At 40.2% G+C, this 27351-nt stretch overlaps 1 protein-coding gene across 1 annotated transcript; it reads right to left on the bottom strand.

Annotated features, from left to right (window-relative positions):
• Positions 1-879: 879 nt before the first annotated feature.
• armh3 (armadillo like helical domain containing 3) lies at positions 880-26811 on the bottom strand. The gene is made up of 26 exons (XM_071504451.1): positions 26670-26811; positions 25089-25198; positions 24939-24995; positions 24222-24368; positions 23938-24045; positions 23757-23849; positions 23568-23642; positions 23384-23470; positions 22000-22056; positions 21860-21903; positions 21237-21297; positions 21019-21065; positions 19907-19982; positions 18858-18951; positions 15997-16098; positions 15745-15803; positions 15590-15655; positions 14225-14294; positions 13699-13759; positions 13516-13604; positions 12512-12594; positions 12045-12171; positions 10502-10577; positions 8136-8214; positions 2707-2823; positions 880-2101 (listed from the first exon to the last, which is right to left on the bottom strand). The coding sequence occupies exons 2-26, from the start codon at positions 25188-25190 to the stop codon at positions 2009-2011; spliced, it is 2070 nt and encodes a 689-aa protein (XP_071360552.1). The 5' UTR covers positions 25191-25198; positions 26670-26811; the 3' UTR covers positions 880-2008.
• Between the last annotated feature and the right edge of the window lie 540 nt (positions 26812-27351).

Here is a 27351-nt window from a genome sequence, read left to right as displayed (position 1 = left end):
AAAAATCATGAGATCATCACAATCAATTCACAAGTTAAAACAAGCAAACATAGATGTCAAGCAGTCTCCGCACAGCCTGAGAAGCCTAAGAGTAATGTTTCTGTTGTCACATATATATATGGATATGGATATTTAGGTTGATGTATTTTTCTCAACTTTTTTATAATGCTAAATAATTGTAACCTTTTAACATGAAAGCGCGTTAGGGTTAGAGTGGAAACCACCAGAATGAAACCACAGAGCATTATTAGCAACATCTTTTAGCTTATTGTTTAGCTTTTATGTCCTTAAATTTAACAGTTTTAATTCACTCTCACCGCACACACAGGAATTGGAGGTAACGAGAGCAACTGTTACACTTGCATTCAACAGGTGACCAGAGTTTCTACTTCAAATATTGCAATTATTACCACAACAACTTTAGAAGGTGATAATATGTTAGTGTTACAATAAAAGATGGTTCACTGCCCTCGAGTGGCCAAAAAAATATAAATAGTGCAGCTTTAATGTACTTTTTTTCTGAGTGTAAATACAGGCTATATTGTAAAGGTACTCTGAAGAAAAAAAAATTGAACACTTCTTGCTCCCCAAAACACGCTCAATCAATCAAGTGCAAGCTACTTCACTTTTTTAGTCACCAACTCATAACTCATTCATTCATTCGTGCCCAACAGGGGAAGAGAAATAAAGTAAGACCCGATCCACAATGTCAGCAGGGGACATTGTGTCCGTGTGTGTGTATGTGTGTGTAGACTGACGAGGACGGCTGTTGGTAAGCTTGCGTACGAATATCAAATAAAAATTATTTTGATGCTGTAGATAGAAGAGGATGTTTTTCTTCAAGTTTCTTGACTAAAAAGTTAAAGGAGAAAACGCTGCTAGAGTAGGAAACAAAACTTTATTTAAAAAAGAAACATAAATATACCTACAGGAATTAGAGACAAAAGAAAAAAGACCCTACACTTGATGAAATTGCATAATTCAGATCTGCTTCCAGTCAAAAAATCATTTCAAATTATATGAATCAGAGAGCAAGGAGGAGTTCAAACAGATGAATGTATGGATCCTTTTCTTCACCAAACACCAGCACCTTCACACCAGCAATGATCATGTTTATAATTCATAATGTTTAACCATTGTCTGAACAGATTTCCTTCTGAACTGGCCACTCACTTCATACATTCAGATTCATTTGTTAAACTAATTTAGATATGACTTGTGCGATGTACAGTAGTCAAAGTCAGTCATGGCTTTGTTCAAAAACAAAGGTTTGCAACAACAATAAAACGTTTTTTTAATCAGTTCAGAGCATCCACAACTAAGTTACTCAAATGTTCTGCCCCTTAGCAAACATGTAAATACAAAATACTTTGAACGTGTGGAGAATTACGTTAACCTTCACACAACAAGCATTCAGCTGCAAAGAAAAAGTTAATGCTCTAATCCAAGAGGATTAAAAATAAGATTCAAAGTCAAAAAGGCTCAGGATCACCATTACCAATGCTGTTAGAAAGAACATAATGTTTCACTCAAAGCCTAAACCTTATGAAATAATTACTGGAGAGATAAATTGTAAATCATGTGGCAGCGGAGATGATGATTTGGGTTAAAAATACTTTGTTTTACTATCTTAAATCCAAACTTTCGTTTGTCAGTTAACAGTCCAGCCAATACTGCAGATTGCACACGGGGAACCAGTGCAATACGGGCACTTCCTTAAAGACTCGCACATACACACACACACACACGAACGACCACAGAGGAAGCAAGTCTGGAAAGTTTTCAGGATTCTCCTTAAGGTGCATCCAGCCTGTCAGTGTGTCCGTCTCCGTGGGTTCCCATTGTTCAGTTCAGAGACAGAGGATGAGAAATCATGACAACTGATAGAAAGAACAACTGAGGATTGCACTGGTTTGTGTTTGTAAGTATGTGTACATGTCCACACGCAGATAAAATACACTATGTATGTCCATCTGAAGGGAGGTGAAGGCTGGGGTGTGTGTGTGCCTCAGGAGATGGTGGAGAACTCTTTGAGCAGGACGTCCTGACTCAGTGTGTTCAAAGAGACATTCTTCCTCACATTCAGACTGATGGAGCGCACCTGAGGACAGACAGACAGACAGATCGACATTTATTACAGGTCCAGGGCTGAGAGCCTGAGTTTTAATCCCATTCCCATTACTACAACCTCACCAAATCCGCTCAGCCTCATGTTGAGAGGTCACCACATTAAAGGCAGTCTCAAATCAATTCATATGTGGCTGCAGATAAATACAAAACCCTCTGACAGCGAGTCCATTTTTTTTTTAGTCCACTCCACTCCCTCTTAAAGCCGACACACGTGCCAGAAATTGCACAAAACATCATAAGAATTAAAGTTCATTCCAACTATTTTGTCAATTTCTATTTTTATGTTCTACTAAATAGTGCAACATTTTCATTTTTCGGCTTATTTTGTATTGTGGATTAAACAATAATCATCATCATCACAGCCATGAATTAAATTTGACTTGTTTTTTTTATCTACAAAATCAATTAAAGGAGAACTTTAATGCCATGTTTACACATGCGGATCAGTTTACTAGCCACAAGGAGTTCCACTCAGCCTGGGAACAGAGTTGTGTATAATGTATGAAGTGGGTTGGATCAGACTTGGTAGCCCACATAAAACCCTCAACACCCACAATGCACTGCTGTTCATCTTACCAGCTCCTTGAAGAAAGCAGCCTCTTTGGGCTGCTCTGAGTATCTCTCAAACTGGTCCAGACCATCCTGCAGTTTGAGGGTCAGTGTGTCATAGTTGGATCGTACCACCTCCAACACCTAACAGGAAACAGAAAATGTTGCATGATTTCCAACTACACGACACACTGATACATCTGGTTAAAGCATCTTACAGTGAACACTTAAATTACCAAACAGTCAAATATTAATTAGTGGTTAATATGGTGCAGGGTTGCAATACTCTAGCATCATATCTGGTACCTCTACAAGTTATTTCCAGTCACTCACTATTAACTGCAACTTTCTCACACTCAACAGCAACAAAACTGAGGTTCTCCTTGTTGGAACCAAATCCACTCTGGCCAAACTCAGCAGTTTCTCCTTACTCACTGACAATGTCACATGTCCTCCTTCAGCCCAGGTTAAGAGTCTGGGTGTCATCCTTGACAGCAGCATGCACTTCAAAGCAAATATCAACAGAACCCCCTCCACAGAGCACATCAGTCCTGTCCTCCAGCAGCCGCACTGGCTCCCTGTTAAACACTGCACTGACCTCAAGATTCTGCTTCTCGCTTTCAAGTCACTTCACAACCTCGCATCTCCGTACCTCTCTGACCTACTCCTCTACTCTCAGATCTTCCTCTTCCATTAATCTCACTGTCCTCCTGCCCGTCTGACCACGATGGGGTCTACAGCCTTCAGCCACGAACTCACCCCCACAAGACATCCGTAACTTTGATTCCTATTTTCAAATCCCACCTCGAAACAAACCTCTTCAAGCTCACTTAATCCGTTTAGCTCATAACTTTACTCATACTTATTCCATGCCATTATATTTATTTTAATTTATTTTGTACTAATGTATTTTAAGCCTTGTAGTTGCATTTTATCTTTTACTGTGTGTTGTAAGGTGTCCTTGAGTGCCTTGAAAGAAACCTATAAATAAAATGTACTATTATTATTATTATTATTATTATTATTATTACTGTCAGATCAACTGTTAGAGATTTGATTGGTCATTTGGAAAAGAGGCGCGTGATCTGCAATTTGATTTCTCAGCATTTTATTTGCTGTTTGTTTAGTCCTGAATATAAGGGTGTATTTGCATTTGACAAAAGACTCACTTCATTACTGTAAGGTCAGGGTACAAATACAACCAAGCAATGTATGTATAACACAGTATATTAAGTGTGTGTGTGTGTGTGTGCGCACTATGGTCATAAGTGCACAGGACACACTCGCCAGAGATAAAAAGGCTGAGCTGAAATCAGAGGTAATTATGCAGATTCTCCACACTTGGACCTCTGACATTCCACCGTTCAGCTGTGAAATGGCCCCGAACCAGACCTTTTTCATTATTTTATTAATGCCCCTGCAACACTCCACACAGCGTGCAACACTCACAGCAAGATGCATTTTGTCATGCTTTCCAGAGCTGCTTTATAAACACACACTCCTCGCAAACATGTCCAGCTTTTATCCACAGAAACACAGATGTTAACTTACATGCAAAATGTATTTGTATTTATGCACACACAACACATGCATATTCTCCTTCAGCCCCGGCAGTATATCTTTTTCACAGCTGAATCATCATTTTAAAATTTATTAACAGAGGGTTAAGAGCACAAAAACATTCTTCTTGTGTTTATTTTTCTCTAATAAATCTACAGCTCTCTCGGAAAAAAAAAAGTGCTGTTGTTTTTATTCAACCTCTGATGGTACACTGATGAAAAATTCATACCCATATCTCTCTCTCTCTCTCTCTGCCTCCTTCTCCCTCACAGCTCTCCATCACTCTGCCCGCTCTGTGGAAATGTGGAGGCTGGTTTGAATTGTAACCTCAGCTAATGTGTGCTCAAGTTTGTTCCACACTGGTGGCAAATGGAAAGGACGGAAAGAGCTACGACAAAGTGGTTAGAAGTGAAACAATTGAAATAAAGGAAAAGTAAATGGAGAATTAAAGAAAAGCCTGTTTTCCTTTGTTTTCTTTCTGCATCACTAGGCAGATATGATTATGTGCACGCAGTTGTCACTGTCTTTATCTCGAGGCGTGGATACAAAAGCAGCCTTGTGTGCTGAAGTGTTTTGGCTCTCGTATTGTACACTGAGACAGACAGACAGATTACAGCAGCTCGTTTTAAGGCTGTGTGTTTCTGGAGGCCATCCATCTTCCGGTGTCACTGCTGGTAATAAAGACACTACAGACGGATGGAGTGCTGGTGGTTCATGTTTTTTAGTATGTGTGTGTGTTGATTATTATCTGTCAAAGACAGAGGAATGGAACTGCAAACTCTCTCACCCTTCACTAAACCAGAGTTACCACCTCACAGTGGTTTGCCTTCTGTCAACCAGCCTAGCTACAGGAAACATGGTCACAATCTCTCCTTCCTGAGTTACAGCATTAAATAATGGCCAGATGTGTTGTTGCAGATTATTATGATTATGATGATTATTATGACAGTGAAGCTGACTTTTGACCTTTTGGATATAAAATGTCTTCACTTCATCATATTATACTATTAGACATTTGTGTCAAATGGTTTCATAATTAGTGTAGGGGTTTTATGAATATATATATCACAGTGACCTTGAACTTTGAACTTTGGCCCCCAAAATCTAATCAGTTCAGGGAACATTTTTACCAAATTTGAAAAAAATCCGTAACACTAAGTAATACAACCTAATTAACTGGAAATGGCAACTTCTCAAATCCATCCGTAGCTACATGTTCAAGCCCAAATCCAGAAATTAAAGAGTCTACAGCACAAACATCCGCAGCAACACATCAGCAGGACATCTCTGTTCAGAAAATATTACACACATTACCTGCTTATTATGCAACAAAACGGTGGATTTAGTCTTTCAATCACAATCTCCTTATAAAACATACATGGAAAACGTCTGTTGACAGGAAACACTAAAGGTAACGTTGCTGGTGAAATGTTATCCTGCTGTCGCTAACCAACTGTAGAACACAAAAGAGGCATTTCAGGCACTTCAGGAGCAGTGCTTTCTGTGGGAGAGAATAACTCCCTTTGCTGAGGACACTGGGCTTTGTGACTCAGCAGAAACTTTATATGCATAAAAAAGCTATAACACACTACAGGAAAGGGAAAAACCCAGAACACATAATATGGGCACTTTGGGCGACTGTGGCTCGGGAGGTAGAGTGAGTCATCCTCTAATCAGAAGGTCAATGGTTCAATCCACATGTGGAAGTGTTCTTGGGCAAGATACTGAACCCCAAATTGCCTCTGATGGCTGTCTCATCTGTGTATGAGTGTGTGTGTGTGAATGGTAGAAGCGCTCTATGTGTAGATGTAGATGTAAGCACTGTATGACTGTGTGTGAATAGGTGAACATGGCTTACATTGTAAAGCACTCTGAGTAGTCCACAAGACTAGAAAAGTGTTATATAAGCAGTCCGTTCACTTTAAATTGTCCCAAGTTCAATAAATCATCTGTTCTCGTTTTTTCTCTCTCTCATCTTTTTTTTTGTTTGTCCATTTGCTATGAGCACTGCTTTGTTCAGCCGGATGGAAGATGTAACTTTTTTAAAATTTGACCAACATTTTATGAATCCTAAAAGTTTCAAAACTCTATTTTATCATTTATAACAATAGAAATGACTGTTGGCATAAAGATTGTTACTAACCATGTGACATCCACATTTTAGAAATACACATTACAGTCATCTCAATCCTACAGAAAAATCAATGGGCATTATTCCAGCGTGAAATTATTGCAGTTTAAAAATGAGCTCTTCACATTACAGATCATGTTTTTTGCTTTTTATCCAAGTAACTTTATCCTGATTATCTGCCAAGAAGGATTATAATCAGATATCTACATTTCCTACACATTAAAGCTGCAGTGTGTTTAGTCTACAATATAATTATTAAAGCCAATCTATTTACAATGAGATATTTGACAGCTCAGCATTAAGAAAGTCCTGTTTAACAGCTTTTCTCATCAGGCCTCCTGTAATATTTAGCATTGTGTCCAGGAGAGTTCAGTTTTATCTTTGTGGAGAGGAGTGAGATTGAGACAGCCTCTCACTGAAGCTTTCATAGCTGAGCTGTGATGTATTGTGATTAGGGCTGGGTGATATATACAAAGAGGCTAATTCTGATGTCTATGTACTCCATGTTATGATAATGAAGGAGTATGCCAAAATCAGATATCAAATAATTTACCTGCTGGCGATTCAGCTCAAAGTCAGTCAGCGACAGAATTGATAAGAAACAAATGCAGGGTTTTTTCACCGTCTGATTGGCTGGAGCTGTTTAAGAGGAGACAGTAATATGCTACCAGGAAAATGTATTTATAAGGCCTTGTTTTGACATAGTAATAAGGTATTAGAGAAAAATTTGCTGACTGATCACTTAGCTCCATGACGATTGCCACTAATGTTAAAGAAAAACTGCTGGAACCTACCAATTCTCAAAAAACCAAGTCACAGATGGAAAATCAAACCACCGGCTGCTCACGAACTTCTGCCTTCCCTCTTTGTTGTGAATAAATCTAGCAGATAAACGTGGAGGGGTAATTGGGGGTATAATGACCAAATCCATCACTCTCTTATCAGCTTGTTAAAAAAAAAAAGGATTCCGAGCCATGTTCCTGTTCTCACCAGTTTGACATAAAGGATAAAGTCTTAAATGGAGCTCACAATTTTCAGATCAGTTCAGCTTCCTTCCAGGCCAGACTCTGCCACTAATAATGAAGGAATAACTCAACATTTCAAAAACTGTCCAGTTGCTTAATGACTCAATTCGCACTCTGTTTGTTTTGCAGTGGGACTCTTATTGTGTGGATAAACTTTCCTTATTTCTACAAGACCGTTTGCAGACATCAGCGAAGCTGCAATACTTAAGATTTCCTTTTAGGGTAATGTTTCCTTTAAAAGATATTACTGTGTATGTTAAGTAGACACAAATATACAAGTAGTCTCCAGTAGTGACAACAACCAAAATGTGTGTGTCACCATCCGTCATGAACATTGTTAAAGTGTTTGTTGTGAACAGGTTCCTCCCACCTGTCTGAACCGTGTGCAATGAAGCAGCCGTGATGAGCTTTAAGCTCAGTGATGTGTGTGAGATAACAACTGCTCTTCTAGGTGTAACCAATGTCTGAGTCATTCATCTCTGCCAGAGAGCTGTAACTACTTCTTGATGAATAGGCATTCTTTCAAAATAAAATGCAGTCAACCCCTTCTCAAACACTTCTAAGTACTGAATGTTTTCCACTGTGCAGTAAAAAATTCATAAGATTTACTTCTGAAATGACAGGAGCGATGCTTCAGTAGAGTCCAGCCCAAATAGCCTCGAGATGGTGCTTAAGTACATTTTTAATTACAAGTAACTTGTAGTCGGAGTGTAGGCGGAGGTGAAGGGTGTTGTGTTTACCTGTTCCTCTGACAGCTGGGAGATGTGGTTCACGGCAGCGTATGACTCAATCTTAGGGTTAAAATGGTTGATGATGGCCCTTAAAGACAAAAACACAAGCACTTCTGAAATGATTCAGAATGGACATTTTCCTCAAATGCCAAGGACGTACACTCCATTGCCAAAAGTATGTGGACGCCCAGGCCCTGTTCAGACCTGCTATTAACATCCATCTCGGGTGATCTGATCACAAGTGGACAGCTCTAAGAACAGGTATGAACGTGCTGAGGACGTATCTGAGATCTGTTCGCTCAGACCACATTCGGAGGTCGTACTGGGCCACGTGGTCACATTCCTTTTGCGTCCTGTGCCACACTGAAGGATACTGATGTCCCCTGCCACAGTCTAATTAGTCCCAACACAGTTTCATAACAAACCAAAAACATTTTACTTTTTCAGATGGCTAAAACATTATTTCAGTGTAGAGCTGTGTGCAGTGCATTGATTCGCTCAATATCTCTCTCTCTCTCTCTCTCTCTCTCTCTCTCTCTCTCTCTGTCGGACTGGTCAAAAACGACAATACATACCTGTTCATTTGCATATAGAGCCAGGAAGTGAGATCCAGTCACAAGTGGTGATTGGAACCAAACGTGGAGACGCATTTTAATGCCATGTGTGAATTGACTTACGGCTTGTGATCAGATCAGCGGAGACGCATGTTACAGCCACGTCTGAACAGGTCCTCAGATATTGTTCATCTCATTCCAAAATCATTCACATTATCTGCTGCCACAACATTTTCTCCACTGTTCTCAGCAGAATTTCCACAAGATTTTGGAACCTGGTAGCAGGAATTTGGTCCCATTCAGACACAAGAACATCAGTGATATCGGACATGAATGTTGGGGAAATATGGCCTGGCTGGAGCTGAGTTCATGGCTCTCAAAAAAAAAAAAAAGTCTCCAAAGTGGATAAATCTTTAACCAAACACTATGTAAGCCTGGGGGTTGTGTGGCAATAGAGTAAATAGACAATCTATTGTGACCTGTAACAACACAACTGGTGTCATCATCCTGTATTTATGTTTATTTCACAGATAATTTCATGGTCATAAAATAACAATAAGATCAGAACTGCAGCTCAGCAGCTAAGACATGGCTGTCTGATAATCAGATAGTATTACTGAGCCACAATCAATGATAAAAAAAATAAAAGCAGAATCTGTATAGGAGAATCAGATGGCTTGTGTTGATGTAGTCTCAAATATTATTTCCCCTTGTTGGAACCAACAGTCCTGGATCAAAACATTTAAAAAAGCCATTGGTGGGGTTACCCCTTTGTCTAGGTGAAAACTAATAATATAATCAAAAATAATAATATTCAAGGTGTGCAGGTTTGAAGTGACCAATTCACATGATTTTTGACAAGCAAAGTTTGAAACAAAACCAGTTACCGACACCCTGCTTAACATCAAAACTCATTTCCATTCATTCCTATTTAAATAGTCTCTGTGGCTCCTTCATATTGTGTGAGCGCACCAGGGAATTTCAGATGTAAATTCAGAGACAATCTTTTCCACCATCAGCATTCATTTCTGAGAAATAAACTGCTTTGCGGCACAAATATACGTTGATACAATAAGCACAGCTGTAAGATGAAGTGGCTTATTTTGTACTGGGTTAGAGAGCGTAATATATCAAATAAATTATAGTGACAAAAATGCAGAGAATTCTCCACAGTGATAATCCTCCTATCATTTCTCTGTGGGCAGCCAGCATTCAGAGGCTGGAAGTGATGGGAGTAAAATGGGATTGGTCCCTTCATTTGAGTTAATTTCAACACAGTCTCTGTGGGTTCTTTATACCTCTCTGCCTTAATTCAGTTATTCACCCATTCTTTCAAATATTATTCCATCAGTCTCCTTCCTGACTACCTTCCCTTCAACCCTGGTGACTGCCTGTTTAAGCAGTGACGTCTACTCCATCAGGAGACCAGCGGAGTGGCTGAATCCACTGGGAGTTCCCCCCTCATTCGGGTGCCCTCAGGGGCCGCCAAGCCAGGGTGACCTCAGAGGATCATCTCCTCAGAGAAGATGGAGGAGGAAAAGAGAGATTACTTGGGAAAATGTTGGAGGAGAGACGAAGTATAATATGTGTGGGGAGCAGGGTTGAGGTGAAGGAGATAAAGGCTTAAAAATTATCAAATAGAGGGGCCTAGGGGACAGAAAAAAAAGGAACAGGATGGGGGATGGAGAACCTAAATTACAGTTCCAAAGACTTCATTCACTTAATTTTGACCTTCCTCCATCACATTCCCTTCAATCAAACATGACTCTTTTCTTCCTCTTGGCTGCATTTGTGTGTTTAGAGAATGTGTGAGTTTTTTACCGAACGTTGACAAGGGCGTGAGTGACTTTGCTGGCTGCCTCCTTCCACTGGCCCGTGTTGGTTGATACTCTCAAAACTGAAGGAAGAGAATGAAACAAACACAATGAGACACGTGCAGACTCACTTGAACACGTGTATTTTCACCTCTGTTAAAGACTGCAACTCGTGATTTTTTTCACGGTTGAGAAACTAATTTGGTCTGTTAAATGCCAGAAAATAAATTTCTATCAGAGTTTCCAAAGGCCCAAGGTGACACCTTCAGATGCCTTGTCTTGTCCAACAAGGCAAACTCAAAATGTTCCCCATGTTTACCTGATGTCTGCTGCTGTTCTCAGCTCTTCTCTAACCGAAGTGCTGCTGTCACTCTCTAATACCTAATTACTTATTTACTAGTTTGACTAACCAGATGTATGCTTCCCATTGCACACCCACTCCAGGCGGCACTCTCCCTGTCCTCTTCCCCTGCTTGTTACCATTTTCAAAATTCCCTTAACTACGGGAAAACAACAGCCTTTGAGCAAGCAACTTGCACAATGAAAATGGCAAGTCTTCATGAAAATCTGGATTGTGCAATAACACATAGTCGACAAACATCTTTGCTGTTTCTTGAAGCATTTTCTTTGGGGGGGAATTAGCCATTTTAGTGATGGTGCTCATCTCCGCACATGCAAATGTTCCCCACACTATTTTGCAGCGGCACTGTTGCTGCACCCTAAGCTCAGCACTGCCCACGTCCATTGTGATTGGTTTGAAGAAAAGCCTGAGCGTTTAGCAAAATAATAAATGCCTGCACCCAGACCGTTCACCAGCGCTGTGGATGTAGGTCTGGCTATGCGAGAATACTTATTGACTAAGCTGGGCTTTAATGTGAAAAACCTGAAGCAAGTGTTCAGTTTTTCTTACAGTAGCTTAACATCAATGGGGAAAAAAGCAAAGTGAAAAGACTCAAACTAACTGGTGAAAGAGACAGAGCAGTAACATGACTCTGTTGTTGTACTGATGGAATTAGTACGACAGCAAATTAAATTATGCTGAACCACTTAAATAGGTTACAGATAATTCCAACCACCTCAATGTTTTTTAACCAGTCAACATTGGTTTGTGCTTCCGTCGACCTGGCTATTATTTTTATTTAAACCTGAAATACCTGGAATATAAATCCAATATTCTCGCTCCTTTAAGCTCTGAAAAAAGATGTGGTTCTACACCTGCTCAGTGCTCCACTATGTTCACCACCTTGTTGATAACTGTGTCTGTCTGCTGTTTGGTGTTCAGCAGTACACTGTACACTGAGTTCACCAGAGCTTTTTCACTGAAAACAGCTGCAGTAAGAAGTTGAGTGCCCAAAGACATGAAAGAAGCTACAAAGCTCTGTAGTAATGAGGTGTCCATGATGATTCTGTGTTTGTCACTACAAGTGATCCCTTTCATATTTGACAGTCATTTCATCCATTTTTACACAAATGTATTAATTATATCTTCTTTAAATAGCAGGAATGATTTCAGCTCTAGTCAGATAAAACTGCAGCGTCCGCTGACGTACCCATACAGTAGAGGTTGTCGAAGACCTGGTGCATCCGTACAATTTCATAGTACAGCTCGTCGTAGCTGTTGGAGGTGGGCAGGAACGTGTCGCCGTATGTTATGAACATGTTGAACAGGTTCACTACCTGGATTAGGAGACACGCATTAAGTCTGACACTCAAGAGCATGCTACAGAGAAAAACAAACTAAAAATAGGAGTCCTGAAGGGAAATTAATTCTGCATCGGTTTTTGCAAACGCAGGCCAGGTGGCTGCTCCTTTAAAAAATTAAATCAATAAAAGGCTTTAAAAAGTCATGTGTGTGATTTCTGATATATGCAGAGCTGGGCTACAAGCAGAGCCACTGTTACAGGATATGCTTCTTCTCTTACTACAAGAAAATACATATATCTGTGTGAAAATGATTTCCATATTGGACTGTACTCCTGCTTTGTGAGTGTGTATTTGTGGGTGTGGTGTCTCTCACCAGTAAAGCCAGATGAAAGATGTTGTGCTTGGCCAGCAGTGTGGTCTCATTTGACAGCAGGAACTTCAGCAGGTTGATGAGAGCTGCGCAGAGGGAGATACGCTCGCATTAATGAAATAATCTGCAGTGCTGACAGTCGTCTACCAGCAGAAGCGTATGGCAGCAGTCTGCTTTCCTCAGTGTGCATCTTTATTAAGGTAGATAATGGAAACACAGGAGGGGGGGGGGGGGCCTTTCAACACCAAATCAAGTCCTTTCACAAGCTTTTATTGAGAAAAACAAACCCCATAAGAAGAATCACAACGTGTACGCACAAAAAAAAAAAAAAGAAGCTTTTAATAAGCTCCAACACAAGCTGGCACAACAACATGCACATCTATTGCTTTAATTTGGCTCATTTTTTCTCTCCAGTCTTATTTCATGGTATGCTATTATCACCACCAGGAGGAGAGGGTCGGTGTTACTCAGGGAATTAAGCAGATTATTGGTCTGATTAGAGAAATCTGTATTCTAATGAGACACGGTGTGATGGGGCCATTACGAGCTGAAATGTTATCCCATTGTGTGTTGACCAGGCTGAAAACAAGGCCACCAGGATGGATCGTGCTTTCTTTAGAGACTCATTATCCAATCTCAATGATGCAATACATTTCTAAAACAACAGGCCTAACGACTTCAACAAGAAATTGGCTTTGTTTTGAAAAAGCAGCAACTATTTACTCAGCTCGGGAGGTGACGCCCAGCACAATTCAAATTCTGGAGATTCAAATCATGCATAAGTGGTGTCTTCAAACTTGGAAAATTACATATTAAACACGTCCTGTCTCATAACTTCCAAAAACACAACTTATTTAACGCTGTTTGTTTGCAAAGATTTAATAAATAAGAATAAACATCAATCACTACAATAATTCATTACTCCACTGGTGGCACAGTTTAGTTCATTAAAGATGACAATTGATCCTGACTAAACTGCAACATGAGAGGAAGTGAGGAATCTCTACCTGACCAGAGCTCTCTCCACGTGTAGTGTAATCTGATTCTGCATTTCTTCTGGTAGCACAGGAGTTTGTGGATGATCTGCACACAGCGCCTGCACATGAAGTAAACTGTGGTCAACAACGCTGGACAGTGTATGACACTATAACAATAGTGTGTGTGTGCCTGTAATGTCTCTGTGCTCTCACAAGTATAAATCCATGGGGAAATCCTTCATCATATGAGTGACAATGAACTCCACCATCAGGTCTGCACAAAACACAGGAGAGTGGGAAAAGAAAAACTGTTAGAAAGATACAAACCAAAGGATTTAATTGTATAAACCTTGAACTGCAAATATCACACTGGCTGCAATAATGCATGCAATGTCAATGGAAAAAATAATGAAACAAAAAGAATACAACATCTTTCTGGGTAGTAAACATTATAGTGTGTGAAGCTGTAAAGCAAAAGCAAACAAAGCTTTACACAGGACTCTATCCAGGAAAGAAAAACTTAACATGACACATAACATGTGTCAATAATATTCATTGACAATGCACAATGAAGTTTAGAAAAGCTTCATGAGTCTAAGAGTACAATATTCTGACGAGGCCGGCTGTCCAGCCTGGCATTAGGGATTAAAATGGAGAACTAAAACTGAAACTACTTTACATTGTGTCCTCATCTTGAGAATATAAATGTCTAAACCACAGTTCTAAATGTTCCTCCTACCTAGAACAGCACACACAAGTGGCCGAGAGGGGATGTTCTTGTCCACTGCTTTTTTTCTGTGCCTCATGGGCTGAAAAAGACACAGGAGGCAGGTTCACGACTGACTCTGTAAATGGCATTTTAATAACAGAAAGATTTGCAGTAAATGTCCACTTACTGGAAAATTTAAAGAGCTGCCAGCCACATCTTGTAGCCTCCAGTGAATTTTCCTCAGTTGTCATGGAAATGGTTCAGTTGTTATAACATGACCAATATTCCAAACTGAGGTGTAAAACAGGTGGTCATATACGGGAGCCAATGTGTTTTCATCACATGACCGAAATTCCATAATAAATAACTATCCAACAACAATCTCCATGACAACCAAGAAATATCTACTTCTAATGAAAGCCAAGAGGCATGACTGAAAGCTCCACAAGTTTTACCAGAAAGTGGACCTTGTGCCAAATATGTAAATGAGCATACAATCAGGATACCGTGCACAAGTGATGCACCAGTATATTGGCTTATTACCAGCACCGGCTGATATCAGCTTTAATGAGCAATAGTTTATTAGACAATTACATTTGGCATCTGGCTGATTTTGTCTAGATGCATGTGTCACATTGTGGTCTTAAAGTGATAGTCTGGGTTATTTGACATGGGGTTGTGTGAGGCTATTCTCTATAGTCAGAGTGTTACCTCAGATCAGTGCGATGCCAGTCTAGAAAAGTAGCCGGTAACACCACACAGTAGCTGAGTGAAGTGCTGCTGTGGACGGGGCCACCTGCAAAAATGTGTTTTAGCCACTTAGAAAAATGTCCACAGAAAAATGAATGTCAGTTTAAGTGTATGCTTTATTTTGAATATTTTTTACTTTATCTTGCCATCAAACAGCCCTTTTACTTTGAATTACAGTTTGTGAACCATTGAGAAACACTATGCACTGTACTTCTTTGCAGATGAGCTGTTTGAGTCAGACATAGCTGAGGGTAGGTGCGCTTGTAGGAATACGAGGTTCAACAAGTGAAAAGAATGTAGTTCCAAAAAAAAGGGCTGTTTGACGGCAAAATAAACTGGTGAAAATATTCAAAATAAAGCGTACGCTTAAACTGATATTGACTTTTTTCTGTCGACATGTTTCTCAGTGGCTAAAACACAATTTTTTCTGTCCCCCTCCACAGCAGCACATCACTCAGCTTCTGTGCCAGTGTTCCCAGCTGCTTCTGAATCTACTGCAGGTAACACTGACTATAGATAAAGAGCTCCCTCAGGCCCATGTCAAATAAACACCATCACCTTAAATGCTGACAGCTGAAAGCACCTGCATACATTTTATAATTTCTTAGCTAACTTTCACTCACTCACTCACAACAATAAACTCACCATCCTGTGGAGATTGACTCTGAAGTTCATGTTGTCATCATGAAGAAAGGCATCAGCGTACTGGTCCTGTCAAGCACAGAGGTGGATTAGGAGCGAAGACAATGTCACAGATAGTCAGACTGTAGGAACAGGGTGGATGGATGAGCAGCACATACCTCAGCTATGCAGGTGAGAATAATTAGGCACAGTCTGGCGCTGTTGAGTCGATGCTCATCTGAAAAACACACATATAAGAATGAATCAAAGTGTGAAAACTATAGAGGGATAGAAGACAACAACATGTATTTGCCACTTGTCAAGCACAACAATACAGGAGCCCTTTCAGGACAGCGAGGGACAAAATGTAACAGAATGAGGAACTGGAGGTTGTAGGCAGAGGGGAAGAGGACATGAGGGGTTCTGTTTACCTTTAGTGTCCTGCATTACAATGGAGGCGTACTTAAGGAAGGTGATGAGAAGGTTGCTGGTCTGCAGGTTGGGATCCAGAGGCAGCTCTGGGTTGTTCATCACTACACAGTAAACATACAAATAGAACTTCGATCAAACATAACACAAACATAACAATATTTTTTCTAAATCTTATGGAGACAGAGGACACACAATTGAACTAAACAGAGAGAACATAATTATATATGTAGTGAAGACTTGGAAGGAATTTAATTAAAAAGATATTAAGTGTATTTTTTTGGTGAAATGAATATCATCACATTGAGAGGAACAAAAAAAGAAAAAAATATCTATGTGTTCACATTCTTGGCTAATAAAGCTGATTCTGATAGAACACAGAGTTGTAGCCATGACAGTAGATCATGTTTCAAATATGGATGCTGCAGCAAAGAAGCTACAAATTCTGAAACGTGGATGCTTCACACAAATCTTCAACCCGGCAGCAGAGAAGATCTGTTCAATCGCCACAGTATCAAGGTGGGCAGACTGGTCATTCAGGAGAAATGTCACCAATTCAGCATCTGACCAGATGTGAAACATGGTCACAACCTCCCCTTCAGTTCCTGAGTTACAGCACTGAATAATCATCAGAAAAGTGTTTCTGCAGAACATTATGATGTAATGGTGAAGTTGATCTTTGACCATTTGGATATAAAATGTCATCACTTCATTTTATTCTTCATTAGAAATTATAATCAGTTCCTTCTTGAGTTGAGCCAGATGTAATGAAGATGTAATGAAATTCCCTCCAGGGGTTTCTTACATATCATGTTCATAAAAAATGAAATGGACAGACGGACAACCCAAACACGTACTGCCTCTGGCCACAGCTATCACCGGAGTGGAGGCATAAAAACTGTACAGTGAATCAGGAATCAGTCAGTCAATAAATAACAATGTTCCAAGAACCAGAGTCTAAAGTCAAAGTCTGCCTTCTAAAGGAGAGTATGGCGAGCGCCGTCGTCCTTGTTGATGGAGTGCTCAATCTAGCTGCGTTATAAAAAAGTATGTCTTTGTCCAATCCTGTACATACTGGAGCTTGCTGTGTTGTCTAGACATGCATTTTCCTCCATTTTAAAATCTCTGCACTCTGAAACACACAGTGTTTTCTGTCCCCCCTCTGCCCCCCCTCCCTCTTCCTCAGATCACTGCAGGCCCAGTGGAAAAGAAGATTTCACACTGTCAAGAAACATATCGTCACGTGGGGCAAAACTGTGGAAGCAAAAGGTGTATTCCTGACATGTGATTGCAGGCACATGTGTTTGCAACAGTTTCTGGTCTAAGTGGAGGGCCCTGTGAGTGCTGAAGCTCCCATGACGGGGAATAATGCACGCTGCATGTGAAACATTCATCTGTATTAGAAGCTGCAGGTTAATATTTTATATGGAAAATGGCTCTTAGGTTCGAAGCAATGGAAGGAGAGCTCGTCTGGGATTGGAACATGCACCTTTTAACAGTTACAGCCTGTGTGCATGTTAAATGACCTGCTGTTGAATGTGCTCGCGACAACATATGCCTGCCACATAACCTGAAGTGACAGCCGCGCACTCAGGTTCAAAGAGAGATTAGTAAGAACTAGGGATAGTGTAATAATCTACTTGTTAAACTGTAATAAACCCACAATATAAGTCACTTCTTTCAAATACACTTAAAAAAACTAGTGAATATTTGAAAAGTTTGCTGGTGTAGGTGCATGTGTGTGTCTGAGAGTTTCTGCTCAGGGCTGCAGCGAATGAGAGTCCCCATGTTTAGGAGGAGAGTTATCAAAAATGGATGAAAAAGATTAAATAAGGGCAAAAAAAAAAAAAAACAGAGACCCTTGTTGCCAAAGGTTTTAGAAAGCCTCTTGTTTATAGGTGCAGAAGCATTTGTAAACACACAGAACTGACAGGAAGAGTTCAGAGCTCTCCTCCCCCACAAGCTCTGGAGTCACCCAAGAAAAGACCCTGAAGCTAGAAGGAAAATCACTCACTTCTTTCTTGAAAGGCACAGAGGCTCTGGTTTTATGAATAAATGAGGCTACATCCATACTACTACGTTTCTGTTTTAAAATGCATCTCTTTTGCTATGTTTTCACCTCCCGTCCAGAATACGCCCCAAAAACGGACACACACACACACACACATACACACATTATGATGTAGAGACGACTAGTCGCTCCCCGATTGGATCTTATCAGCACTGACTACCAGTGGAGAAAGCAATATAAATAATGAATGACAAGGGTCGCTGACCTTGTTGTCTTTGCAAGCAGCTGTTGTGCAGTTAAAATTCTGCATCTTAATGCTACAACTGTCTTTGCTGTTTCTGATTTGTAGTATTTTGTGCAACTAACCAACTGTAGAGTAGTCAATCTGCTGTTTACACCGGTCTGCACATGCCCAGTGTATGTGAATGTTCATGGAGTTCAGGTGTGTTAGTATGGATGGAGATCGTTTCGGATACAGAGATAAAACCGTCGTCTGGATGGAGATTGTTTTCATTTTAAAACACCTTTTTAAAATAAAAATGTAATAGTGTGGACGTAGCCTGAATTTGTGCTTTCTAGGTGAAGGTTTTGACAATGCTGATTCTAATTATGTTCAATTTCAACCAAACACTGAACCATAAAGACTTGCACCTAAACATATAATTTTTACTACACTGCCAAAACTGTTTTGTGGTTTCACCTGTTTCTCCTCGCTGAGCAAAACTGTTTCCAAACCCTGACATGAAGGCAGTGAGACGTAGACTTACCTTCAGAAACCAACAGGCAATGTCACAGACACTACATGTGTGTTTTCTGAATCTGAATACAGATATGAAAACGTGCATGGCTTACTGTCTAGGGAGGGTGGTGTTGTGCCAAGTGGTGTTGTGGGTGTCGTCGGAGTGGGGGTGGTAGGTGTGGTTGGGATGTCAATCTCAGGGTGGCTCTGTTGAAAGACAAAAAACACATGTAATGTCATTAATAGGGAATAACTGTCCCTTGTGTCCCGTAATATACTGGGAAAAAACTGCAGGCTGGACAGATGATAGAAATGAGGACAGAGAGAAGTGTGTTTACTTTTAGTCGTGCAAAACATTTACACACACAACAGTACATTAATCATTGGTGACCACTTGTTGTAGGATGTGTAACCAGCTACAGCCATGCAGACAGTGGCACTGTTGTTTAGTGGCCTCAGAATGAGTCAGTCCTGAGACACTGCACATCCTGGTGAGTGAGTGAACGAATGCGTGAGTGAGTGAGTGAGTGAGTGAGTGAGTGAGTGAGTGAGTGAGTGAGTGAGTGAGAGAGAGAGAGGGAGAGGGATGGTTCAAACACTGAGTATCAATGAGCCCTACAGGGATCAATAAAGTCAAAGGAGCAGATTGAACTGAATGATGGTGGAGAAGTGATTTTCACATCTAGGACATCACTGAAAAAAAAAATACTAATACCAACATCAGGTCATCTCCCCTGCTGAGATTCAATATTCACTGATAAAATAAAACAGCCATAAATCCAATGTCAGGAAGTGGCTGCTGTCTCCTCATTTCTAACCACTGTCCTCCAGTTTGTCCATCATTATTTGAATGTCAAATGACATCACAGATGCCATGACTGGCAGAAGATTAGATTAGATTATATTAGATTAGAGATTAGAAGATTATATTTTGGAAAACCCATGAATCTCTTCAAAAATACATTTCCACTAGATAAAGCTCAGGTTGCTCCTTACCAAATTTCTTTTAAGTGGTAACGCAGGTACAGATGTTATGATGCAATGGAAGTGATAATAACTATAAGGGGATATCAGCTCCTGCTGAGCCCCTGTCTTCGTTTTTAGTAACATAACAAACAGGTGAGTACACGTGTTCACTCGGATAAAAAGCGATGCATCTCACCTGTGCTAATACAGTGATGAAGTTGCGGTTTAGGTGCACAGCCTCGTAGAGTGCCAGCAGAATCGCCTCATTTGTCCTTGAGATGAAAAAGAAGTTGATGGTTAGAGTGAGTGTTTTCATTTATGAAGTAAAATCTCCAAAATCTTCACATAGCATCAGACTGAGCAAGAGACTGCTTCAGGATTTCATCCTGTCGAGCTCATCCAACAAGTGGAGGAGCAGTCTGGTGTTAAAAGTTTATTAATAATCACTTCAAGCATCAGCAAGTCACTTTTTTAATTTTCTGTACCATTGGCTACAACATAAAGTGTGTACATACTGATGAATCATTAGCAACATTTCTTTACATGAAATTTTAATGCTGATAAATGTACTGAAACTAACAATGAGTCTTGTTTACAGATACAAATAATTGGCTACATTTCTAATTTTGTCACATAAAATTTTTTCCAATCACTTACTGTCATATCTAATGACAGTATATGTAACAGGACCAGAGCAGCAATCAGCGACCAGCTTCTGAGTGAACATGGCTGGAGAGTCCTTCACTCCTACTCCCACATGGACATGATAAACAGTCCTGGCAGAAGCCAATAAAAATCGAGTCTTGAAGATCTTTTTATGTTGCAATAATTTTTGGGAAAATTTTGATGTCTTTATTTGACAGAGAAAGTGGAGACAGACAGGAAGAGTTGGGGAGAGACGTCCAATAAAGTGCAGGGCTGGGCAAGAGTCGAACTGGGGACCTGCTGCTCAGGGCTCAGTATGTCCCTATGGTATGCGCCCTAACTACTCAGCCATCAGGGCGCCCCATAGCACTAATAAATAGGAACTCTATTTTCTTCTTTTCTCCGAGAGCAGGACCGATAACAGAGATTATAGATACTACATAATTTACCCCCAGGGCCCGTTTAATATTGGGTTTCTGTACCGATCCCCATTCCCCACCATGGTATTAATTTCATTTCAACTTTAAAATCATCCTGGAACAATAAACAATGACAAAGCAGACAGTAAGATGAAACACTGCAGCAGTAATTCATTATCTCATTCCAAGTGTAGAGAACAATGCAATGAATGTTGACTGATGGGTAAGAACTTAAATCACTTACTGTACAGAGAGTTTCTCATCAGCATCTGCAATAAACATACTGCCCACCTGTGGACAAAGGAAGGATAAGTTACCACAAAAAAAACAAAAAACAGCAAAGTCACTATGCAAGGCATCATATCCAGCTCCTTAAATACAAAATATGTCCTAATGGAAGAAATATCAACCAAATTAAAGACATATCTACAAATAAAATGTAAGTGAGAATTAAGATCTTACCATACTAGTCAGGGTAGAGAAGAAACCTCCCTGGTTCTCCTCCTCCTTGTCTTTGTACTGCCTAAGAGATGGAGAGAAAGACAAGAGGAAAAGACAAGATGGACATGAAGTAGGAAGTAATGAAAAAGTGAATGAGAATGACAAATAAACTGAAGACAGAAAGGGCCACACAACCGCAGTTGTACATTTTCATTCAAACACAGCATTCGTAACCTAACACACATTTATTTACCTAACATCTTGTCTCCCCCCTGCAATTTATTACCTACGGGGCATTCAGTTTACACACAAAGACAATGAACTGTGTAGAGTCGTCATCCATCACTTTGATGCGTCTGTCTTCGCACACAGACAGACAAGACCTCCTTCACAAACAGCATTTTAATTTCCAAACCTTGCCTCATCCAAAAAACATTACCGACTGCCAAAGAAAACTGTCAGATATAAATAACTAAAAGAATAAAAGAGCCTGTTTTCTTTGGGTTTTTTTTGCAGGAGAATAGAAATAGAACATTTGTACGAGACATCAAACGAAACTGCTGACGCCAGCGGCCTCGGCGCACCATGCAGTGGATCATTAAAAACATTTTTTTTCCTGACACATGGACAGTTTTAGGTCTCACCTGTTATATTCTGTCAGAGCTTGGTGGACAACCATCCCCATTCCCTGGGAAAGAAAATAGCCAGTGTTTCACTCAAACCCAGACTGACTATTTATCATTCAGGAAGTTAAAGAACATTGAGTAAGTGACAACATACTTACATCTAGTGTCGGCTCATCGTCCACAATGGAGAGCTTCACGATGTATGGATTCACAGACTAACAGTGAAAACAGAGACATTGGTATCTGTCAAATATTTCACACAAATATTGATGTTAATGTGAATCATGTTGACTCTTAAAGGACAATTCTCTTCTCATTTTGGCTTCCAGCTCATTATCTAACATTTAACAGACCAAATAATTAATCAGCTGATTCATGGATGGATGGTTAAAGTAAAGACCTATTACATATTTCATGCCAGGTACAATAACGCAACTGAAAAATATATGTAGACTAGCTTTTTTTGGGGGGTGTCTCTGTAAGTATTTTTCATGCTGCATGAAGAAGTTGTCATGTCTAAAGAGTAGAATGTTGCAGCAGACTTAAGCCGTTTCTTACTAATTTTGAAGTGCACACTTTACTAGAGTAAATGCAAACAGGGCTCCTTGTGTTGTTGCCCACTTTCTTACACACAGTATAAGGGTGCTTCCAAAAACTCACTCCTCATCCTTTACTCCCCTCCCACACTGTCACTCTGATCCTTCCAGGAAATAACTGGAGAGGGAAGTGAACTGGAGGCTGTTTCAGACAGCATGTTTATGTCCCTGTCTCTGAAAAGTAGGACAAGTGGCCCTTTGATACCTGACATAACCCAAGTCAAAGCTTTCATGTGCACGCAGTACAAAATTATATGCTGCTGCCAAGATAATAGGTCTCCCCACACCCAACCTCCAAGAGCTAAAGCCAACACACATATTGTGAACACAAAAGCACCGGACATCACTCGACCACTTCAGCGTTCTGCCCTCTGGACATGGGTACAGGTCCCTGAGGTGCAGGAGGGCTCACTTAACATCTAATCCTCATGCTGTTTCCACGTCACTGTCATGGATTCTGTGTCCTATTTTCATGTTGTTTTACTCTTTGCTGTTATGTGCTATCATAGCTATGTGTTAACTGTTGCACAGTGTTGAGAAAAAAAAAAATCCCATAGGGGACAATTAAGTCTAACTAACTAACTATTTTACCTCATACTACACTGATTTGAATAATCTGAGTGTTGTAACGTTTCTTATCTTTATCAACACCGTCAAATTAATGTCTTGCCCTTTTATTATCCCCTTATTTCCCTTAGGGATGGTGCAGCCCTGAACTGAAAAGGCTTCCAAGAAGCAATTATATCAGTTTGAGTCATAGCAGAAAAGAAAGAGAGCAGAGGTAAAGATGGCTGATCTTTGGAGCTTTTGGACGAAAAGTCAGTGTCTATTTAGCAACTCTTAAGCTCTGCTACAAGCCTACTGCCATAGATAGATAGATAGATAGATAGATAAAAAGAAAAAAAACATGCATAGTTACCACTCAGGATATGCACATAATACACACCTCATATTTCCTGTAGTTGACCAGGAGGGCCAGAAGGACCACAGCGTCATAACCATGCTGCCCTCTACTGGAGACATCTGACAGAATCTGAGGAGTGGAGCGAGGGAGAGTGGTGATGGCCACACTGGGAGGAAAAGAAGAATCCCAGAACTACATTAGACAGAGTCTTCCACTAATCACTTACCTGTAGAATGGCTTCAAAGATGCTGTTGATCATCACATATTCCAGTATGGTGTTCTGACTAATGTTGTCTGTTACCTGTGGAAACATTTTCATATATTTAAGAGCGTTAAAGTTAAAAAGGACAGCAAACATTCCCCGAAGCCCATCACCACATGTTTCATGTTGCTGTTTTGTTGCGTCCCGTCTCACCGTCACCAGACAGAGCAGCAGCTTCAGACAAAGGCTCTTCAGGCTCTCTGAGCCGTCTCCACAGAGAAGGCTGTCCAGTCTCTCCATCAGGTCCTGCAGGAGACACAAACATGAGAAAACAATGTGAATGACATTATGATTTTTTTTCTTTCTCCCCCTCTCAAGGTATTCTCCCACGTACCTTCATCCTTTGCTCAGCCTTGTCAAACCCCATGAGCATGTTGATGATGTCGAAGCCAGACGCCGACTTGTTCTTCTGATGAACCCCGCGGAAAAGCGCACACAGAGTCTGGGAGGGGAAGGACGGAAGAGCACAAACGTTAAACACACAACGAGAGAGTAAGTTAGGAAGACAAGACAAGAATATCTGACAGCAGTTACAGTCTTATTAGCATACTTTAGATGCATGTGATGTGATGGTAACACAGTTGAAAAATCTTGGTGACCCTCCCGAGCTGTGGTTACCTGCAGGGCATTGACCACTTTGATCTGGTGCTCCTCTCCCAGAGCCTGAACACAGTGGTGGAAGAGAGAGTTGATGTTGTCTTGGATGCGCTGAACTTCTTCCCCATCTACACTCTCCAACTTCGACTCCAGGTACTCCAGGTTCACCTGCAACGTGATGGAAGGACAGGAATTTAAAAAAGATGATGGTAGATGATGGTAGATGCTGAACATGCCTAAGATAGAGAACCAAAGTTACTAGGACATGTCCAGTTGTCAGAGACACAATACCCTTCTGTTAAAACAGCAGCAGTATTTATTTGAACTGCATGTGATTTGTGCACATCAGTACTTCCTCTTCTCATCTACGGCTACAAATATGTCATGATTATGGAGCTCAAAGTGCATAAGGTTAGTGTCATTTCTCAGTACGTGCCAGGTGATGGTTCTATCTGGAGTTTCTAAAAAACTTCTGTGCATACTATCTACAATTTTAATATCAATGTATAGACAGATTTTTGCACATTCTATGTACATTATGTAATTTCTGGGTTTTTTCTTTTTTCACCTCATCATTTTTTCTGTATGTTGGCAGGCTTTATTCTTACTGATATATTCCATACGTTAGCATTACTGCTATCATTGCTGCAACTTCATACACCCACACAGTGCCATGAGAGATTTCCTGTTACGCCGAACACATTTCTAGTCAAGCTTTTTTTTTTTTCTTTGTTGTACCTTCATGAGAAACAGCTCATCCCAGAAGCGGGGGTTGTTTTTGGCTGGGTCCTCTTTCTGAAACAAAGCAGACAGGATATTGTAAAGATTTGAACATGAATTTATTTCCCTAAGCTTTTACCACTGACATTCTTCCATTGTGATACTCACTGCAAAAATCTCATCGTACATCAGCACCACCTTCTCTTTCAAGGGCTTTTTAGAGGAAGACGTCCTCCTAAGCAGCCCTGCCTTCTTCTCCACCTGAGACATGATTAAGTCTGAAAACAAAGACACGAAGAGTGAGAAAAATATGTAAACAAAATAAAAATGTGGCATAAATCTCCAAGATTTCTTTGCCTAAATTCTACAGATTATTTAAAGGGGTAGGCTGCTGATATTCTACGTTTTTTAGTCAAATGCAATGAAAAACAAACGAAGTGTTGGTCGATCTCAACACTGTGACTTTCCCTGCTACCTGTGCATCTCACCTTCAAGCCCATTGATTGTGAGAATGCTAATCTTTATAAACAGGTCATATACATACTTTTATTTTTTAAAAAGGGAAAAGAATTTCCTTAAACTGCAGAACACTAATAGCAAAGACTATTCAATCAAGAGTATATAGTGTATTTGACCAGGACTATTCAGCCATTGATATGATGGACAGGTGAGTTGTTTACAGAGGGAGGATAGTGTAGAATTTGTGTCCATAATTATGAAGTAATACATCAGTCCAGTGCAGGTCTGTGGCAATGTGTGCTTTAATCAAACACATTCAACTGTATAACATAAGGAATAAACTCCACAGGAAATAACTGGATCAACTCTGATGGTTTTGGTCTTTTCATAGGATTTGTTGGCAATTTCTGTTTTGCTTGCTCCTGGAGAGGAAGGCCATCCCCGCAGGGAAGACATATTAGCATTTTGCCCAGTGACAGTAATCAATATGTTTTACTCATGCCCAGTGCAGTATCTCAAGCCACTGTACCAGTCTACTGAGCCACTGTCTTCATCAGCTGATAGACACTGTGGTCAAGTGAAGTGAAAATCAAGTCCCTTTACTGCAGAACCTCACTGACCAGATCACCTGTTGAAAGGTGTAACTATCTGCGTAAATGACCGTTTTATTGACTCATTTTGCTCAGACTGACAGAAAAGCACTGTACTTGGAAACAGGGCTACACGCTGTTTACAGCCGGCTAGCCAAGTAAAACACTCCGATCCGGGTGACATGATTGACAAATGTAGGTAAACTTTCAGGTCCGGTTCGCAGATTAAATACCGTTTGAATAATGTGCGTAGCCCATCAGTGGATTGGCTAAAACCGCTATTTGGTTTGCTTAACAATTATCAGCTGACATTTGCTAAAACTGATAGCACATGATATAACCTGCAGTGCAAGTTGGGATGGGCTGCTAGCTAGCTAGCCTTAGCTAACCAACCCATCGTTATCTAACTGGGTTTAGCTTGTAAAGGACAAACAGCAACGTGTCCACGTTAACAAACGGGTATCGTTGTCCAGGTGAAACTCGACGAGCACTTTCTGTGCAGTAAGGTCACCAAACGTAAAAATCTACTAAAATGTTCAGTCTTCGCAGCTAAAGCTAACGCTAACTAGCTAACGCCTGTCAGACAAAGATGTTAACACTGATTTAGCGTTAATTGTGTAAAGTCTGGGTGCGATTACTGACGGCGGTGGTGAATTATTTAGATAGCTCCCAGCTTAGTTAAGAGTGTGTTTTTTCTTACCTCAATTAAAGTATTAAAATCTATGTCGTAAATGTAGTTCATGAATCCCTGTGACAACACTAGCTTCTGCTAGCATACTGCTATCTGTAGCCTCCTGCTGGTCTCCGTGGTCTTAGCACCCCACAGATTATTATTATTTCTGTGATGATTTGTACTTTCATTAATTGTGTTAAATCGCCTTGTGTGAGTTTATGTCACAAGTATCATTTTCTAAATGAAATAATATACGTATAAATAAGAGTAATGGACACAAATAATACATTTTATATCTATCATTTAATATACAATTTGGATCCTCACACATTACATAGGAAAGAACAGGGTGGTGGCTGTTGAAAATAGACTGGTACTGTAGTCGTAAATAGGTGCCTATATATTTGTGTTAACAATAAAAAAAAAAGACAAAAAGACAAATTAATAAAACATAGCAAGATAGGAATTTTCAATTGATTGTAAAGGTTTTCAAATGTCTCTTTCCTAATTAAATATTATGTATTCCTGCTGTCTTTGGAGAGACTGAACTGTATGTTTTTTGAAGTATTTTGTACTGGGATGATAATTGTTTCTACCCCGTTGATAGCTCACTGTATCTCCTCCAGCACTCTGCATACATCTGTGATCTGTGGATTTGTATGCCAACGCTGCGTCTGTATATCTGTGGAGATGCAGTGACAAGTCTCGT

Source organism: Trachinotus anak, unplaced genomic scaffold (genome assembly GCF_046630095.1).
Source record: "Trachinotus anak isolate AG129_WGS33_773 ecotype Australia unplaced genomic scaffold, CSIRO_AGI_Tana_v1 ptg000019l, whole genome shotgun sequence".
In the NCBI taxonomy this organism is placed as follows: Eukaryota; Metazoa; Chordata; class Actinopteri; order Carangiformes; family Carangidae; genus Trachinotus; species Trachinotus anak.
Note: the sequence above shows the minus strand (reverse complement) of the source record. Positions and strands in the feature narration are given on the sequence as shown.

Excerpts from the sequence above, each read along its gene's own strand:
- armh3 (XM_071504451.1), bottom strand. The coding sequence starts at position 25,190 with ATGTCTCAGGTGGAGAAGAAGGCAGGGCTGCTTAGGAGGACGTCTTCC. Across the intron at positions 24,996-25,088 it reads TGTACGATGAGATTTTTGCA|AAAGAGGACCCAGCCAAAAA; the intron begins GTGAGTATCACA and ends GCTTTGTTTCAG. Across the intron at positions 12,595-13,515 it reads GTGGAGAGAGCTCTGGTCAG|CTCTCATCAACCTGCTGAAG; the intron begins GTAGAGATTCCT and ends CCCTCTGCGCAG.